This window comes from Corticium candelabrum, chromosome 12 (genome assembly GCF_963422355.1).
Source record: "Corticium candelabrum chromosome 12, ooCorCand1.1, whole genome shotgun sequence".
NCBI classification, from domain to species: domain Eukaryota; kingdom Metazoa; phylum Porifera; class Homoscleromorpha; order Homosclerophorida; family Plakinidae; genus Corticium; species Corticium candelabrum.
In genome coordinates this window covers 5,607,865-5,627,118 of record NC_085096.1, presented here as the reverse complement: position 1 = coordinate 5,627,118, position 19,254 = coordinate 5,607,865, and the positions used below count along the sequence as shown (strand labels likewise).

General features: G+C 42.7%; 1 protein-coding gene across 1 annotated transcript; it reads left to right on the top strand.

The window, feature by feature from the left end:
* Nucleotides 1-8,201: 8,201 nt before the first annotated feature.
* Nucleotides 8,202-10,361, top strand: LOC134187638 (zinc finger MYM-type protein 1-like). Its single transcript, XM_062655789.1, has one exon. The coding sequence runs from the start codon at nt 8,202-8,204 to the stop codon at nt 10,359-10,361; it is 2,160 nt and encodes a 719-aa protein (XP_062511773.1).
* Nucleotides 10,362-19,254: the final 8,893 nt, after the last annotated feature.

Sequence of the window (19,254 nt, the reverse complement as noted above, 5' to 3'; positions counted from 1 at the left end):
CCGCAATCATGAAAGAGCTAGGAAAGAAATCCAAGACAACGCAGTTATTCGAAAAGATCTATTCGTCGTTTTTGCGCAGAAAATAGCATTTCCTGACGTGGTCTGATCAATGATGACGATCTAGAGAAAGAAGTTCAGCAAGCCGTGGCAGAAGTAAGTTGGCTAAGCACGTTAGAACCTGCCCATTCAGAATTGGGGAGAATTGTGATACATGTCAATTATTGCACTTATGTTGGTCCATCTTACGGACGCAACACCATGCACGGTTTATTGCGTTCTAGAGAAATCTTTTGCGCTGAAGAAAGAGTTGGAAGGACACTGTGCAACGTTTGCCCCAGGTTACCATTCAGCCAGAACCAGAGGTACTTCTACCTCGCTTAATCCTAGTCCTTACGAAGCCCATTGCTTTGGTCATAAATTGCATATGAATAAAAGCGAAAAACTTGCTATGTTTGGAGTCATTCATGTCGCCGCCATTGACGGATTCAGTAGGAAAATTGTCGGATTTATTACTCTACCTGTCAAAAGTTCAAAGGCTATCTACAAGCATCTCTTTTGGTACAAGATTGTTGTTGTATTTGATACTATTTCTTTCTGTTTCTTTATTAATTTCATTACCCTTTTATGCAAAGACCAATATTGACAACATACGGGCTTTGGGATCAATTGCGCGTTGACCACGGCGGAGAGTTTTTCTTGCACTTCACGTTCAAAGTCTACTAGCTCATCTTCGCGCAAATTGTGATCATTCGCCATACTGTCAAACCAGATCTGTGCAAGTAAGTTGGTTGTCTGTTAAGCAAGTGTATTCAGCGAAATTAAGCTTAAAAGCATGTTTACTTACTGAATTAATTAACTTAACAAAAGACATAGTTCTCTTGCAAATGAACATACCTTCATACTTGAGGTAACACCCATTAGTCTAACAATCTTTAATTGTAATGTTAGATATGTTACTCGTTTACCAGCCAGTCTTTTCGTTCGCATGTTTGCTGCATGTTGTTAGGTTTGTGTAGAGGTAACTAGAGCTGATTTTTCTTGTTGTAATATCTAATAGTTTAGAATTTACCTATGATTGAAAGACTGTGGGTAGAAGTCAACAACAGGTTAAATTATTCTGTCAAAGATGCTCTTGTTCAGATGGCAGACAGTGGCGTTTTGATATGGATGACGATTTGGTGTGCTTTGCAGTATCCTGGGTTACTATGCGAGCCTGTCAAACTGGTGCACGGCTAGTTGTTGCATCCTGAAATCATCATCGCATTCCAGGTATAGAAATGACAGTTATCGGTAACATGATTGCTACTAAAAATATTTTAGTAGTAGAGAAGCTGGTCGTTCATGATAGCAATGGAGTCCGTATACATTTTACATGCAGCTCTACTATCTGCACGATTTGTCATGTATTTATAATATAAAGGTCGTGGCGTTCCTGAGGAACTTGCGGTGTCAAGACGCTACTGCAGGCGCATTGTCCAGGACTTCATTCCTACTACTGAACAGGCGATAGACAGCTATGAAACCACTCGAGGTCATCTTGGAGATGCGGCTGATTATGGACATGATCCTCTTGCTGATTACGAGGAGCTAAAGATACGTCATGAACAAGCGTGTGCTTGCAAGAAATAAAGACACGAACAAGGTTTTCTACAACCTGGCAAATGGGCGTAAAGACTATCTTCAGGAAGCAATTTTTGCGTTTGCTGAAATAACAAAATCTGCATGTTACTGTGCCCACTTAAAGTAGTCGAGTCTTCCGGCATGAAGGTATTCTCTAAATAATTCTATAACTATTCTACTATAACTGTATGACTCTACAAGTAGTTTGATGAGCACACGATCTTAATTAATTAAGACAGGTATTCAAATGTATATCATTATATGCATGGTTATGTGAACCAGTGAACATTTATAGCAATGAAGCAGTATGGTGTACGGTAGTTATAAGTTGGGATACATTAGCAACATGCATGCAGAGCTGCACATTTGGACACGTGTATGTGACATTGAATATATTAGACCTAAACTTTGATATAGTTAATTAAAATCAAATTTCTGGTGCCAACATTGCAGATGGAAAAAATGTTCTCTAGATACAGTTAACCAAACCAAACACAAATTGAACTGCGTTTACAAAATACGCTCTAAACTTCAAGTAGATGCACATATATAGCATGCTGTTGTCAAACATTAAAGTCAAGTTACTCATTCAAAGTTTGTGCTTCTTCTTGAGCTCTAATAGCAGTATGGCGAACGTCGAGCATTTTCTAAATTTTTCCAAGAAAATCATCCAGACCTCTCAGCTTTAGTGAATTTCCGAATCCGCGAGCAGTCTTGCAATGAGGACACGATTCCGTAAGCAAACCGGCTTCTCCACTTCGTCTGTACCATCGATCTACACAGACTTCGCAACCAATAATAGTTTGACAACTGGTCGCATAAGAAACTGCTGCAGAAATTACGTCATGGCATATTATTCACCTAGTTAAAGCTATTAATTAGCAAATTTAGCACAGCCGGTGGGATAGACATAGTCGCTGTGACGGTTGTACTATCTTACAGGCTTTCTTTGATGAATGAGATGTCCGAGGCAATAGCCATCAAACTGCTATTGGACTGAACATCAGTGGTCTCGACTTTACGTTTGCTATTGCCTGGCTGCAAGAAACCTTCATGATGACCGAAGTCGTGGTAGCCCACTTGCTGCTAACTTCCTCGACGTCGCGGCAAAGATGCCTTTTCCTGTTCTTGTAATGTGAAGCAAGGGCAAAAGCTTTCTACTTGCAACTTCCAATAGCTTACACCTGCATGCAAGCAATTAATAACTGTTTAAAAATTGAAAGAGTACATGCAAAGATAGAGACATACCGGTCGTTGCCGACGTATCCGGAATAGCCAAGCCGTTTGCAGAACATAATACGAGACTTGAGCTTTCGAAGTGATCTCTCACTGGACGTGTTGCAGTTGGAACGTTAGCCAGATCTTCCGTTACAGTTAGAAAACACTGCGCCGTGTGTTCTCCAGGAAACGCATCTTGATTCCTGGACGCGTGTACAACATCGATAGTCGTCGCTTTCCCTTTGTTCTTACTTTCTAAGTTTTCACTCGAGGGAAGCCACGACTGTCGAGCAGGAGTTCTGAACAGACTATCACTCTCCGAAGAAGAAGAGGTAGATGGTAGAGCACCTGCTGATGGAGTACCTCCATCAGTAAAGAAACGTTGAGAATCTAAAGATGATCCAGCATGCACCGTCAACGTGTCGAAAGTAACAAACTGTGTCATGTCAAATTTCCCGGCGGAATCGGGAAATTCCACAAGTAAGCCATCACTTAGATACATTCTCTCTGGACGTAGCTGCATTACTAAGACTGATTTTTAAAAATATTTGCATTCGCTGAAGAAATTTGATCACATACGTCGAACAAAGCCGAAAGGTTAGAAGACGTGCACTGACTAGCACGCACTCGTCTTTCGTCTCTCCCAACTGATCTCACGTAGAACGTTCTCTCTTGCTCCATGATATAGGCGTCCAAATACACGAAAGATGCGATTGTCAATGACTACTACACTGTTAAAAGTAGCGTGCAAACGTTTGTTTATATTCGATGTGGCCAGACACCCGTTGGCGCCGAAATAATTACTTACTTAGTGTAACAAACAGTGTCTCTATTTCGGCTTTCCTTAAAATGGATGTTCCCTAGAGACGCTAAAGCATAGGGAGGAGTATGGCGGAAGATTAATGTCAAAATTACTCCGTGGTACACTTTGACATTAGGGTATATACACATTCTTACATTAGAGTACGCTCTTTGACATTAGGGTCTAGATACTCTTAATTAATAAGCAACCTGTCCTACAGTGTGCCTGTTACTAATCGACTTAGCGCTTCAATGCAGGTGAGCTTGTGCTATAAATATGATGTGTACACCTGTGACACAATCCTAATCGCTTTTGGCGCAAGTAGACGTGCACCTGTCTTACACCTGCAACAGTGTTAGAAATAGCTGAATCGCTAGAGCAAAGGTTGGCGACCGACGAAGACAAAACACTCGTAGACATATTAACTAAATAATACATCAGTTTAACGTCTAGTTGTCTGAGCGGTCTGTTAGGCGGTTTAATTGATTATCACTTTTGTGTAATTATTGTGTTGAGCAATTTGTGCTACAAAAAGAAGACTAATCGGATTAGCGCGTAACGCAAGTGCAGGTGCACGGTACTAGGCGTACACTTGTGCCACAACCGTCATGGCTTTGGCGCAACACCTGTACTACACCTGCCTCTCACAGACCGAGTTGCTCTAGCGCAAGTGTCTAATTATTATAATCGACGAATTAGAGACCCCACATCAACTGAACAAGAATTCGCTTTCCTAGAAAATTCTGTACAGATCGTTACCTTTATGTTAATTAATTAATTAGCCACTATTATAGCGGGTTTCAGGAATTCGGCTGGTTCAGTGACACGGTCCGGATCCACGCTCCCGTATAGATAGACAAAAAAACAAAGAAATACTGATATGTTTTCGTTTTACGCTTCTGTGTGAGTATATACACATCAGTCAAGACGCAAGAAATATTTAACGCACGCTAGACTTATACGGAAGCGTGGATATGAACCGTGTCACTAGTCTAGACCCAAGCCACTATTATCAGCGTGTTATTTGAGCGGTATGTTTGTCAATTGTCACCTAAAGTGAATTTAATGAGTGCAAATACAGTACAAAGGCCACTTTAAGGCGCCAAGACAAAGCCGCCAGGCGCCTACACTTAATCAACAGGGAGTCTGCTATTTTCAATTTTCATTTTCATTTTAGAACCAGCTAACGTACGCTAGCTACGTTACAACACACAACACACACACACACACACACACACACACACACACACACACACACACACACACACACACACACACACACACACACACACACACACACACACACATGCCAAGAGCTGGATGAAGAGCCCTAGAGGACCATGTCTTTTTCTGTTGTGCGACCCGGATTAGAAGCCTCGCTACGCTTCCCCATAAAAGACAGTTGTATGTCTGTATGTGTTTGCACCATTCCTATGTGTGAGATCGAATGGTTGCAGTGTGATATAAATATGGGGAGTAAATATGTGTACTAGGTCAAAACAGATGCAGCAGTGTGAAGGCTGACATTGGCAATGCATATGGTTGAGACACTGTGGAGGCCAATGTCCAGCATACCTTCACGTGGTGGCCTCTGAGACAGTTGATGCAGCTTGGTCATCTAGTTGTATGCAGCTGACAATCTCGTTACAATGCAGGCATGAAATTACAATAAACAGTTGATTACTGCTGTGATGATTTCATAGTAAACTGTAGTCTTACACTACTAATTTTCTGCATTATAAACTACATACTGCATCGACTCTGGCAAACGCTGGAATGTCGTTCTTGTATCATAACAGTCGCTCTTGTCTCCCAGAACTTGTTTGCTCAGTCAAAACAGGGTTTTGTCTTATTCTTTAAACCCCTGTTGACGACTGTTGCTCTAAGTATAGTCGCAATGCTTTATGTATTTATGCATACTCCCATTCTAACAATTGTCTTTAGGCAAACACAAAAACCATACTGAATCAATTATTGCTTTCTCATCCAATACGATTTCACTAGACATCAGCATGCCAACCAAGATCACTAGGTTAGACAGCTGCCTCAGAAGGGACAGGCAGTCCTGTGATCTGTTCTATTAATTAAGATGCTGTTTAGGTAAAGAGACAAAGACAGCATATATAACGAGAGTTGGTTAATTGCATCACCACTAGACTAGTCCAGAGAGACAAAATAGGGACTGCAGTGCCATTATTGATCATTATTTTCATTGGAGATCTGGCATAGCAGCAACAGAAGGCAGCAGCATGAACATGCAACAACAACAACAACAGCAGCAGCAGCAGCGGCATGCAAGAGCAACAACAACAACAACAACAATAATAGCAGCAGCATGAACATGCAACAACAACAACAGCAGCAGCAGCAACAGTAACAGCAAAAACCACCACCACAACAACAACAACAACAACAACAACAACTTCCTGTCCACAATCAACAATCAACTTTCTTCAGTGTTAACTTCTCCATACATGACAGACGTGTTATTATTATTTATATCTTGTGAGTATGGGTGATTCTCGGTTTCACAGCATCCGACTAAAGTATTATACTCTAACTAACAACTTAGGGTAGTAGATATAGTAGAGTGAAACCACGTGATTACTAACTCCTACTTTATTTAATCATTGTAAACCATATTTACACTTTCAATTGTCAAATCATAAAAAATAAACCCTACACTGTGGAAACCCTAAACTGTGTTTAGTTCAAGGTAACTACACCCTGGTAATGAATGAAATTGTTGCATCATCATGCAATGCCATGCAACCAAATCTTATGGTCATACCCAATTATTTCCGTGAGCAAACATACTCAACTAATTCTTAACCAAAGACTTCTTCAGCTGGCAGTCTGAAGCCAAAGTCACACATGGCCTCGATAAGTAACTGCCGATTGGCTTTACCAACAAGTTCGTTACTCCAGTTGACCAATGCAATTCAAGCTTGCATAAATATGTTGTCCCTGTTTTCTTCTTTTATCTCTTTTATCTTGTTGATAGAAAAAATATCCGAACATAAAAATGAAACAAGTTCATGTAAACTAGTAGAAAGTTTCCTTGCTACATTTGTGATCTCGTTACTTGTGCACTTGCTGTCTGCTTTACACTTTAGACGTTGTGATGTTCCTTTATCATCATTTTTCTGCTCAAAAAATCAACAGTCTAATGCAGCTTTTAAATTTGTGCATCTAATTTCACATCACGTCTGCATGCTAATGTTTACTCTTAGCGGTGTGTCTCCACTTGGTTTGTACTCGTCTATACATACTAGCTTAACGGGATCCACAGGAACATCTGGTCCTAAAAGTTAAGTCTTTACTGAAAAGTGAAAATTAGGAAATCCTGGTTTCTTCACTTCATCAAGCTTTTTGGTTATAAACATACAGATGCCTGTCCATAAGGAAGCAATTTCATGACATGGTCTTGTGCTAATGGTGAAAATGATGCATTTCTTTGAATGATAAGCCATTTCTAATGTGACATCTTTCTTACACAGAGTGGTGACGTGTCAACATTGGCTCATCAGGATACTCCTCGATGCAAAAGTCTTTAGCCTGAAATGCAGCCGCTCGAGAATATATGCAATTTGGCAAGGAGAAATAATGAGTGAGAATGGTTTGAGATCGTTAAGATTCACTGGAGCAGCAGCTGCTAATGGCGAGTTTAGGTCAGACTCCAGTAAACATGGAACAAAGTATTCCGTTTTATAAGAAATTGCTAGTTGATATGATGCAACTTTAGAGGAGAGTAAGTAGAAGCAATTGAACAAATTCAATACGACTTCGTATTCTTCTTCTTTTACTACTGCCTTTCTGAGGCAATCCTTCATCAGCTCCCAGCTAACGATTCCTGTTCTCTTGGCATGACGTCACTGATGACAAAATATCCCAAGTCGCAGATCCCCATATAGACAAAGCATCATACTTCTCTTCGATCCACATGTTAGCAATCGGGGTTTCTTCCGAGTCGGGGGCAGAATGGTGGGACGATTTGGCCTCTTCATTAAGAACCTTTCTTCCATCAAACACGAGACAAACAATACTTCTCGGTGTGATGGCTTGTTGTTGACTAGGAAGTAGGATTTCTTGACCTCCTAAATCCCAGATAGTATGGTAAATTTTTGATTCTTGTTGCTTTAGAATATCGAGATTACTTTGAAACTGCTATATAGCACGACCGATTCCTTCGGTCAGAACCATGGCTTCGTCCACTTTTGTCTTTGCTCGTGTTGCTTTCGGCATCACCAATCGATGCAGCTGCTTTGTCTAGTTTGTCTGTGTTTGTCTTCAGGGGCGTCGGAAGGGGGTCGGCCGCACGGCCATGGCCGTACCACTTTTCGAAAAATGGACTTTTGCCAGTCGGCCATTAGCGTATACTTCCGGTTTAGGGTTAACTGATTAAATAAGTAATATATTTCTAGTTACGTTAGCATTCTGTACAGCTAGATTTTCAGGCGGTAATTTATAAATTTACGCTCAGTCACAAAGATGAGGCTGGCAACGCGAGGACACGGCAGCGGTAGATAGAGCGCACGCTAACCATTTCCGTGTGCTATATATGCAGATTGACGGGATTCCAGATGTCGGTGATCAGCCCTGTCAGCCTCGCCGTGCTTCATTTCCAAAAGTTTCGTTTGGGAAAAAAGCCCCAAAATCAAGATCATTTCAAGCTGCTTGGTTCGACAACTGGCCTTGGCTTCATTGGCACGACTCCGTTGAGAAAGTGTTCTGTCACGTCTGTGTGAAGGCTGCGAAGTCTGGCAAGCTGAAATGTAAGACTGCTGAGCAGGCATTCATCTATCGCGGAGTTCAAAACTGGAACGATGCCACCCGCTTATTTCGTTCACACGCGAAATCAGACTGCCACAGAGAAGCGGTTGAGTCACTGATCACGCTACCTGCCACAACAAAGCACGTTGGTGAACTACTAAGAACTCAATTGGTTGAAGACAGAAAGAGAAACCGGGCCAGCCTCCTTCGCATTCTCAGGGCGCTGAGGTTCCTGGCACGTCAAGGTATTGCCCTCCGCGGTTCCGCCCTCACCAAAGAGATTGATAGCAATTTGTCACAGCTCCTTCGTCTTTTTTGTGAGCTTTCTACAGATCTCTCCGATTGGTTGCAGAAAAAGACAAATAAGTACACAAGTGCAGACATACAGAATGAGCTGCTGAAGGTGATGTCACTTCGAATTCTTCGAGATGTCTCAGCCAAACTTGAAGGCACACCATACACCATTATGGTAGACGAAACCACTGACGCAAGTACCCAGGAGCAGGTTGTAATAGTTCTACGATGGGTGGATGAAGACCTAGAGCCTCATGAGGATTTTATTGGGCTGCACATCACTGCTTCAACTGATGCTAAGTCCATTGTAGCAATTATCAGGGATGTTCTTGTTCGTATGAACCTTAGTCTGACCAACTGTCGTGGTCAGTGCTATGATGGTGCAGCTGTGATGAAAGGATGTCTATCAGGAGTTGCTGCTCAACTCACTCAAGATGAACCACGAGCATTGTTCACTCACTGCTATGGTCATAGCCTCAATTTAGCCTGCCAAGACACCATCAAAGACATAATCCCTATCAAATATGCCCTTGACACAACATTTGAACTGTCAAAACTTCTCAAGTACTCAGCAAAAAGAAAGTCTGAGTACAAGCGACTTCAAGCTGAGATGGCTCCTCAAGACCCTGGATTTAGGACACTATGCCCTACGAGATGGACCGTTCGAGCAGCTTCTCTACAGAGTGTTATGCAAAACTTTTTGGTCATCCAATCCGGCTTAGACAGTTTTGCAGATATGGCAAAACGAGACCCAGAGATGTCTGCTCGGTGTACTGGTGTTGCTGCTCAGTTTTCTTCATTTGACTTTCTCTTTGGAGTAGCATTAGGAGAAAAAGTCTTGAAGTTGGTTGACAATCTGAGCAAAGCTCTTCAGCACAAGAAGATGTCTGCTGCACAAGGTCAAGTGTTAGCAGAACTTACCATCAAATCTCTTGCACTAATGCGTACAGAAGCTGAATTCTCAAATTTCTGGGAAAAGTTGATAGAGAAACAAAGCAAAGAAGATGTTGCAGAGCCTTCCCTTCCTCGGAAAAGGAAGCGTCCTTGCCGATATGATGAAGGAAGTTCGGGACACTTCGCAACATGTATAGAAGATCATTACCGGGTTATGTATTTTTCCGCTTTCGATATGGCAATTCAGTCTATCAAAAGCAGATTTGACCAGCCACACTATAAGATATACAGCAAGCTTGAATGCACACTTCTGAAGGGTGCTACTGGAGAGAGCTATACGGATGACCTGTCTAGCATACAGGAGTTGTACTGCACAGACTTTGACAGCAATATCCTCCAGACGCAGCTATTGATACTGTATTCTCACTTTAGAGAAACGGCAGTCACACCAGCCCTGATGGATGTTGTGGACTATGTTAAGTCACTAGGGAAACCCGGCCAACTGCTGTTGTCTGAGGTGGTCAAACTTATACGCTTGATCCTTGTTGCTCCTGCAACAAATGCAACTAGTGAAAGAACGTTCTCAGCTCTCCGCATTGTTAAAACATACCTTCGGTGCACTATGACACAGGCAAGGTTAAATCACCTTTTAATGTTGCATGTGCACAAAGAAGCATGTGATAGTCTTGATCTAGAACTATGCATAGATGATTTCTGTAGGGAATCAGAACACAGAAGAAACATTTTTGGCTCAATGTAGATTTACGTACAGAAATAGCCTTGTAAGGTTTGACACATGTTGTTCTAGTAGTTACTAAGTATTAATCTTGCGTTCTCTGTATGGTATTCAAGCTTTTAGAGAAATGTTTAGCGTGCGTTAACCGTTATATGATCACGCCCACCTAGCGCGCGTTAGGCCGGACCACTTTAAATTTGCTTCCGACGCCTCTGGTCTTGATTGCAGTATCTTGACTCAACGCAGTCGCTTCACGCGGCTTGCTTGTGTTTGTGCCAAATTGATCGTCTGCAATTGTTCATCTTCATTGTCGGCACCTTTACTACCTGCCTCGTTTACATTAGAAGCATGCTGTGCATGAATCGCTGCTCTAGCTATTTGTCTGTTTAAAAATTGCTGGTCTTTGTCCTGCAAAGCACTCCATTTGCATGCTTCACAAACGGCCACTTCTGTCTTAGCCACGAGTGTGCTCGCTTCACATACCTGGAACTTCTCATTGAGCAAGGATCGTTTGAAAGACGTCTTCCCCGTTCTGTCCTTGCCCACGATGACAATCTTGACTCGAGCCATTTCAATCGATTCTTGCTCTAGAGCTCGCACAAATAACTCGCCGACATCAGACCCCATGCTCGTTTCATGTCTCTGCAACAATATCACAGCTAAAGTCTGTACACTAAACCTATCTCAAGTGACAAGATTAACTCACTTGGACATGAGACACAACTCGGTGTCATTCCATTTGTCAATCCTGCATCAGACAATGTTTGTTAATCACGCAATTTTTTTCCATTCAAAACGAGTAGTTGGTCCATGGATGAAGAATCGCCCTTGCTACCAAATTGCTTCTTCAGTGTGGCAATAGTATCAGATGCTTTTGCCTTCAATGGCACTTCTTTACCATTTAGTGACTGTAGCGTAGGACTCAAAGATTGGTAAGAATAAGTGTAATTGAACACGAGAGACACAACGAAGGAAACATGTATCCGTTAGCCGGCTATTCAAATGGCTGAGCTGCCCCGCCTATGAAATCCCGGATGCCACATCATCTCCCTCCTTTCTACGCAAAACACAAAATTTACAGCACCACGATTATATCAGTTTTACAGCCTCTCTACACTGTCCACTCTCCATATCTTGTAGGTGGTATTGCCTTTGTAGTACGCTGACTCCTTCTTGGCTACTCTACTCCTGTGGCAACTTCAGGCGCACTCGACTCGTCTTCAGTACCATCGTCTAAGGACTCAGACTCTGTGTCACTGCTAAATTGATCCTCTCGTTTGTTGTCTCTATTGCTACCTGTGACGTCTCTAGGCTCTATATCTGGTTCATTTTGTACTATCTGCTGGGTTGGTAGTTGATTTGACCGTGGGTGCAGTCTCAAGTGATCCACGTGAACCTTTTGTCTTACTCCCGTGTCTGTATACTGTACTGTATAATACCTCTCCTTCAAAACTTGTACTACTCTAGCGTTTCTCCACTTTGGCATCTTTGCGTGACGTACCAACACCATATCATATGGTCTAATTGCATTTCTTTCATTCGCTGTTTGGTCGTGACCTCTCGTTTGTTTTGCCTGAGCCTTTTTCACCGTTTCCTTTACAGTCTTGGTCAACACTGAGGACTTTTGTGGCGGCTTTAGTAAATCCAGTTGACATCGCAGATCCCTATTCATCAGGAGCCTTGCTGGAGAAACAATTGTAGTGCTATGGCTGGTATTTCTGTAGACTGACAAAAAATCTGTCACTACCTCTTCCAAACTTGCCTTTTCGCTCTCCATGCCTTTTCTTGTTTGCCCCTTTCAACATTTTAACAAAACGTTCCGCTTACCTGTTGCTTTGGGGATGGTAGGGAGGTACTAAGGTATGACGAGTACCCTGTTTCTTACAGAAAGTTCTGAAATCTGACGACACGAATTGGGGCCCATTATCTGACATGATTTGCTTTGGAATACCAAACCTTGCGAAGATGCGACGAAGTCGAGTAATGGTTTGGCTCGCTGAAGTCGCTCCCTCACGTAGCTGTATTATCTCAGGCCATTTTGAGAAAGGATCGACCACAAAAACCCCCACATTTTTTGCAAAATGGTCCGCCAAAATCAATGTGAATTTTGGCCCAAGGGCACTCAGAAAACTCCCATGGATGTAAGGGTACTACTGGTGGTCTATCAGCATGCACAGCACAATTTTCACAATTTCGGGCCATACTCTCTATATCTCTGTCGATACCTGGCCATCATATGAACCTCCGTGCAAGTTTCTTTATCCTCTCCATACCAACGTGTGCTTTGTGCAATTCTGATAGTAACTGTTCCCTTATTGCCTTTGAAACCACTATTCTAGGCTCTTCTGCATGTTTTAGTATGCATTCGTCACACACTGACAACTGATGCTGGCATGCAACAAAATCCAAAAGAGCTTTGGTCTTAACTGTTGTAGGCCAGCCGTCATCGATAAATTTGATAACTTGTTGAAGAGTGCGATCCTGCTTTGTATATCTTTGTAGTTAATCAAAAAGAATTGGTCAATCTTTGATGAATGGAGATTCCATTGCGGCTATATATCTTTCTGACTGATCTTCGTATTCATTTGTCTGTTCAAAATCCTCGTTATGTCCAACTGGGAGACGGGATAGACAGTCTGCATTCCCATGTTCAACTGATCGCCGGTATTGAATTTCATAGTCATACTGTGATAACTGGAGTGCCCAGCGAGCAAGGCGCCCACTTGTTCGGGTAGGATTTGTCAGTTTGGTAGGATCAAAAACTGTCAGTAATGGCCGATGGTCAGTTCTGAAAACAAATTTTCTACCCAGTAGAAAATGTCGAAGTTTTCTAGTCCCAAATATTATGGATAACGTCTCCAATTCTATCTGAGAATAATTTCGTTGAGCTTTGTCAAAGACTTTGACGCGTACGCCACTGGATGCTCTTTCCCTTCTGTCACTTGGAACAAACATACTCCTAAGCCCTTTTCGCTTGCGTCACAGGCTAGTCGCACGGAAAGAGACATATCATATTTTGCCAGTATTGGTAGAGATGTTAACTCTTGTTTCACCCTTTGAAAAGCACTTTCTTGCGTGGATGACCAGTTCCATTTTGTATCTTTCTTCAGCAGTTGATTTAGAGGTAGAGTATGGCTAAAAATATGTGGAAAGAATTTTCCAAAATAATTAACCATGTCTAAGAATGATCGTAACTCTGACTGGTCTTTAGGTGCTTTCATCAATTTTATTGCCTTAACTCTTTCATTTGATACTCTGATTCCTGAGCTGTCAATGATGTGTCCCAAATATTGCACAAATGGTTGAAAAAACGAGCATTTGTCTCTTCTAATACGAAAACCATGTTGCTGTAACTTTTGAAATACTTGGGACAAATTCTGCATGTGTTCCTGTTCATCTTTTCCTGAGATAAGAATATCATCCATACAGATGCAAAGTCCTCTCACGCCTTCCAAGACTTTGGCTATTTGTTCTCTAGAAAATGGCAGGCACTGAACTGATTCCAAACGGTAATCGTCTATATTTGAACAGTAGTTTGTGCGTGTTAATCACCAGTCACTTTTGACTTTCCTCGTCCACCCGTAACTGGTTGTAAGCATCCTTCAGATCAATCTTGGAGAACATTTTACCCCCAGCTAGGGAACTAAACATCTCTGCTGGTATAGGGATTGAATATTGATCAACTACCATAATCCGATTGAGGGGTTTAAAATCACCGCATATCCTGATATCACCGTTCGGTTTAACAACGTTCACTGTTGGAAAAGCACATAGAGCGATGTTAAATGGTTCTAATACACCGTTTTCACGTTCCTTTCCAATTCCTTCTCGATCTGAGCCCGAAGATGCATAGGAGGTCGCCGAAATGGAAAAACCTTCAAATCCGCCTCTGGTCGCACAGAGATGCCTACAATCTCACTGCAGCAACCCAGATCATCTGTAAATAATTCTGAGAGCTGTTGTAATAGTTTTTCCACTGGTGCTGCAATCTCACTTGATTCTGTCAACATTACACCACCATGGTTTCCCATGGCTTTAAAGATAGTCTATGCACACTGTCGCCATCCCAACCTTTTCACCCAATCCATTCCCAGCGGGTTTGAGCCTTTTCTTTGTCTCACGTAGAATTGAATAGGTGCAAGGTTGTTGCAAAACCTAACCTGATCTGACATCATGCCCTTAAATCTTATGATTCGACCTGAAGCATTTCGTAGCTGCTCCCTCTCCTTACTCAACTTGGGCTGTCCCAATTTATTCCACGCTATCTCATCCATCAAGGAAACGTCCGCTCCTGTATCAACTCTAAAAGTTAAGAAACAGTCATCCACTCGTACCTTCACCTCAAGTTTCCTTAATGTATCACGAACAGTTTATGCACAGTAAACATTCTTTGTGACAGAGTCAATGCAATAACTTGATTCTTCATCCTCCTGAGACGAGCTTCCTTCTAAGTCTACCTTCTGGGAGTTTCGAGCTTGTTGTACCTTTTTTGTTCTCCGAATTACATCTCCTGGTTTAGCAACTTTGCTACGCCTAAATCCCAATAGATTTGTCTTGGTTGTTCGCCGTCTTCTTCGTACATTGCCATTGGTAGTGTCCTTCTTCTCCGCATTGGAAACAGACAAACCCTCGTTCGGCCTGGTGACGTTTATTGTAAGGTTTGCCTCCCTTCACATATTTTCTTTCTTGTAGATAACAAACTTTTCCTTGCGATTCTGTCGTTGCCCCACGTGTTGCCATAACACTATCTCTTGCTCCTTCCAACGTCTTAGCTAGGAGAATCACTCTATCCAATGGTTGCGTCGGTAAGTCTTCTTTCTCATACATCTTTTGTAGAATAGAGTCATCTTTAAGCCCTGCCACAAAAATGTCTCTCAATCTGTCTTCGTATTCTCCTGCCTTGAATAAACAATTCGTGCGATTCGTTTCAATCCTTCGGCGTACTCCTGTACAGCCTCTTCTTCCCGTTGAATTCGCCGATGTAATTTCACTCGTTCTACAATTGCATTGCACTTACGCTGGAAGAACATCTGAGTCTTCTCAATAAGTTGTTCGACGTTGAAGTCTGTGATTTCCCTTGGCAGTACCGCGTTCTCCAGACGCATACGTATACCTTCATCTAGACATTTCAGAAATAAACTTCTGTGAGTGTCTTCCGTGATATTGTAATCTGTAACAGCTAAGTCTAGGTAGAACTTGAACGAATTGGTATTCCAACTCTTGAAACACCGACACGAATCCTGACTCGCGTCTTCCTTGAACGTACCAATTGACCTGGCAAGTCTTTCAAAATCCTTAAATCCAAGAACCGGTTTCGTAGCCATCTGTTCGCAGCGCCAATTGTAGCATAGGACTCAAAGATTGGTAAGAATAAATGTAATTGAACACAAGAGACACAACAAAGAAACTTGTATCCGTTAGCCGGCTATCCAATTGACTTAGTTGCCGACTTGGCTACTAACTTGAGCCATTGACTCTCAAACGCTAAAAGTAAAGCAACAGTTGTGATGTCATAGAAAATCAAGCAATTTAGATGAAATAAATTGAGTAGCTAAATACCTTGCTGGTCATTGGCACGCTGTTTTGTAACATTTTTTGGGATGCCTTCTTCAGCACTGATTTGGATTTGCAGTATTTCAGTCGTCGACTTGCTATCCAGAATAAGCCACATAATATTATTTTATATATTTCCTATTACTTCTAACTATACTATGTGACAACAAAACATGCAGGAGTTGCTGACTAAGCAGGCAATGTCTGATCAAAAACGATAACACTTTCTTTCCACATACTTTCTTCATATTTCTTGTCACTTTTACTAATAATAATCTTTTACAAAACATTGAAGCTTCAATATAAATAAACAAATCTTTTACTAGCTATCCACCCCTCCCCACTATATCCCAATCCACTTTGAATAAACACCAACAAAAACATGACCAACACAGCAAACCACGCAATCATGCCTGAGCCAGAATTGCAACTAATGGCAATGGACAAAGAGATAACACCAAATAAACTGACAAAATTTCTTGCCTAGCCAAGATGAAAGAGTGGATTACCTGTAATATGTGATTAAATTTGAAACACATTTGATTCGTATTCAATGCAGTTCCAAGCTGTGCACATCCAGCCATTTCACACTGCTCTCTGTTCGCGTTGACTTTGTGTAGTGCATGATGTAACAGCGGGTGTTGGGCATGCGCAGTTTTGTCGTTCTAGCAGTGAACGTTGCTCTAACAGTTACTCTTTAACGCTATGCTCATTACACTGGTGACAGACGTGGGATGAGCAACGAGCACGTCGAAGTGATCTCCATCTCAAGCAAACAGCAGCACAGTTTCGGCCAAACAACGCCCAGCGGTGCTGCCGGATCGTTTTACAAGCGACCCCGATCTGCGACGGCATGATTGGCTAGACGACTTTAAGCTGCACGCGGAGGTGAACGAGTGGGACGATACACAACGGCGACAATATCTTGCTCTATAGCTAAAGGGCTATACCTGCGTGAACTCTACAGATCACTTACTGCCAAGGAGGAATCTTTGTATGATTCTTTGAAATCGGCTCTAACCTCTCATCTTGAACCTCTGGACCAATCGGAGCTTTATCGCACGGAGTTTAAGGCAAAAACCAAAAGGGACGACGAGCGACTTCTTGGCACTTCGCACATTGGCTTTCCGTGCTTTTCCAAAAATGGCGCCTGCACAAAGAGATCTGCTGTCGCGCAATCAACTCATCGATGGCCTGACTGAGGATGACTTCGGCATAAGCGATCGTCATGCAAAGCCAAAGTCGTTGGACGATGTAGTCAAGGCCGCCCTCAAATTAGAAGCAATCAATAGGTCGGAAGCCAAACGTTGTAGGGAGGAATAGGCAGTGAAGTCGTCCTCAGCAATTCCAGGAGTCAGTTTTCACGAACAGCTAGTCACGACGATGAAAGAAATGACCGTCGCCTTGCAAGAAGTCTGTGGGGACAAGCCTCGCGACTACCGCGCAACCAGAGGACGAGGGCAGCAAGGCAACGAAGGCAAAGGGCGGACATCGTAGGACTGTAGAGTGCTGGAGATGTGGGGGGATTGCTCACTACCAATCGCAGTGCCCTTCTTTAAGGCTGTAGCAGATAGTAAACGTAGCAAATGAAATACACCACGACCACAGTATTCTGGTGTCCATGTTGATTGTAATAGACAACCGCCAATTGCAGTAGTAGGAACAAACACGTCAACTGATAGTCACGTGGTGTATGTAGAGGCTAGAATTGCCGGACAGCAAGAACTCTGCTTAGTGGATACAGAAGCAGGTGTTTCTATTCTACCCGAGTCCTTCGCCACCACCCTGTCGTTGACTTCATCGCCTTTAACTCTGGAAGTGGCTAATGGTGAGCATCTGCCTGTAACGGGAGAGGTCCGTTTACCCGTGAAGCTTGGATGATTAGAAACCAACACCGATTTTTTTGTTGCTAACGTGTCTGTAGGTGTGATACTAGGGGTTGACTTCTTGACACAGAATGCAATTGATGTACTGTTTAGTGAGCACAGTTTACATTGGCAAGGCCGTTTCATACCGATTCAAGGACAGACTAGAAGTACATCTCGAACACAAGGTTGCCGCGTCGCCTTACTAGACGGTATTACCCTTACGCCGAACCAGCGAGAAGTGATTGTACTAGAAGCTTTGATTGGAGAACACGAAGAGGTAATATGCGACAGTAACGACTGCTTGTTCGAGCATGACCACAAACTTGGAGAAAAGTTAGGGTTACTTGCAGCTCCGAACATAGTTAATGGTCGTTTGGTTAAAATACCTGTCCGCATTTTGAACGTGGCCGGCACCGTCAAGCTGTATTGTGGGAAGACATTAAACCACGTTTGCGTCGACGCCGATCTCAGTGGCGTTACAACTCTACAGTCTTCAAAAACTACGGACTGCTCAGTATCGAATACGACAGCAGTTTGTTCTACGCGCAAGGTTATCGACTAGAGTCAGTTCGACTGGTCACAAAGTGAGCTGACGTCAGCCCAACGGACAGCTCTTCAAAATTTGTTGGAACGATATTTCGACCTATTCTCTACAGGACTATCCGACATTATACGTACCAACGTAACCCGCCATCATATTGTCACAGGCGACAATCATCCCCTGCGACAACGACCGTATTGACAACCATTTAGTCTTCGTCAGGAAGCTGAACACCAAGTACAGAGCATGCTAGAAAACGATATCATCAAACCAAGTTCTAGCCCATGGTCGTCACCGGTCCTTTTGGTACCCAAAAAGGATGGAAGTTTTCGGTTTTGCATTGACTTTCACCGTCTCAACGATGTAACCGTAAAAGACGCATACCCTATACCACGAGTAGATGATACATTGGCAGCTCTCGGCGGTGCGCAGTTTTTCTCGACGTTAGATCTCGCCAGTGGTTATTGGCAAATCGAATTAGACGCCGAATCTCAGCCTAAAACTGAGTTCACTACACATTCCGGTCACTACGATTCTCAAGCTATGCATTTCGGTCTATGTAATGCGCCATCTACATTCCAACGCCTCATGGAACTAGTGCTGCGAGGACTAACCTGGGACACGTGTCTGATGTACTTAGATAATATTATCATATTCTCTAGCACCTTTGAGCAGCATCTCGTTCGACTCCAACTGGTTTTAGACCGTTTCAGACAAGCTGGCCTGAAGCGCTCTCCCATTAAATGCCATTTTGCGAAAACGCAAGGTAATTATCTTGGACATCAAGTTTCGAAGCGTGGTATTTTGACTGATCCGTCAATGTTGGCAAAGTTCTCAACTGGCCAACACCCAACACCGTTAAAGAGGTCAAGGCGTTTCTCGGCATTGCCAGTTATTCTCGACGTTTTATCGACAATTTCGCTCATACATGTTGCTAGTCCACTCAACAAACTAA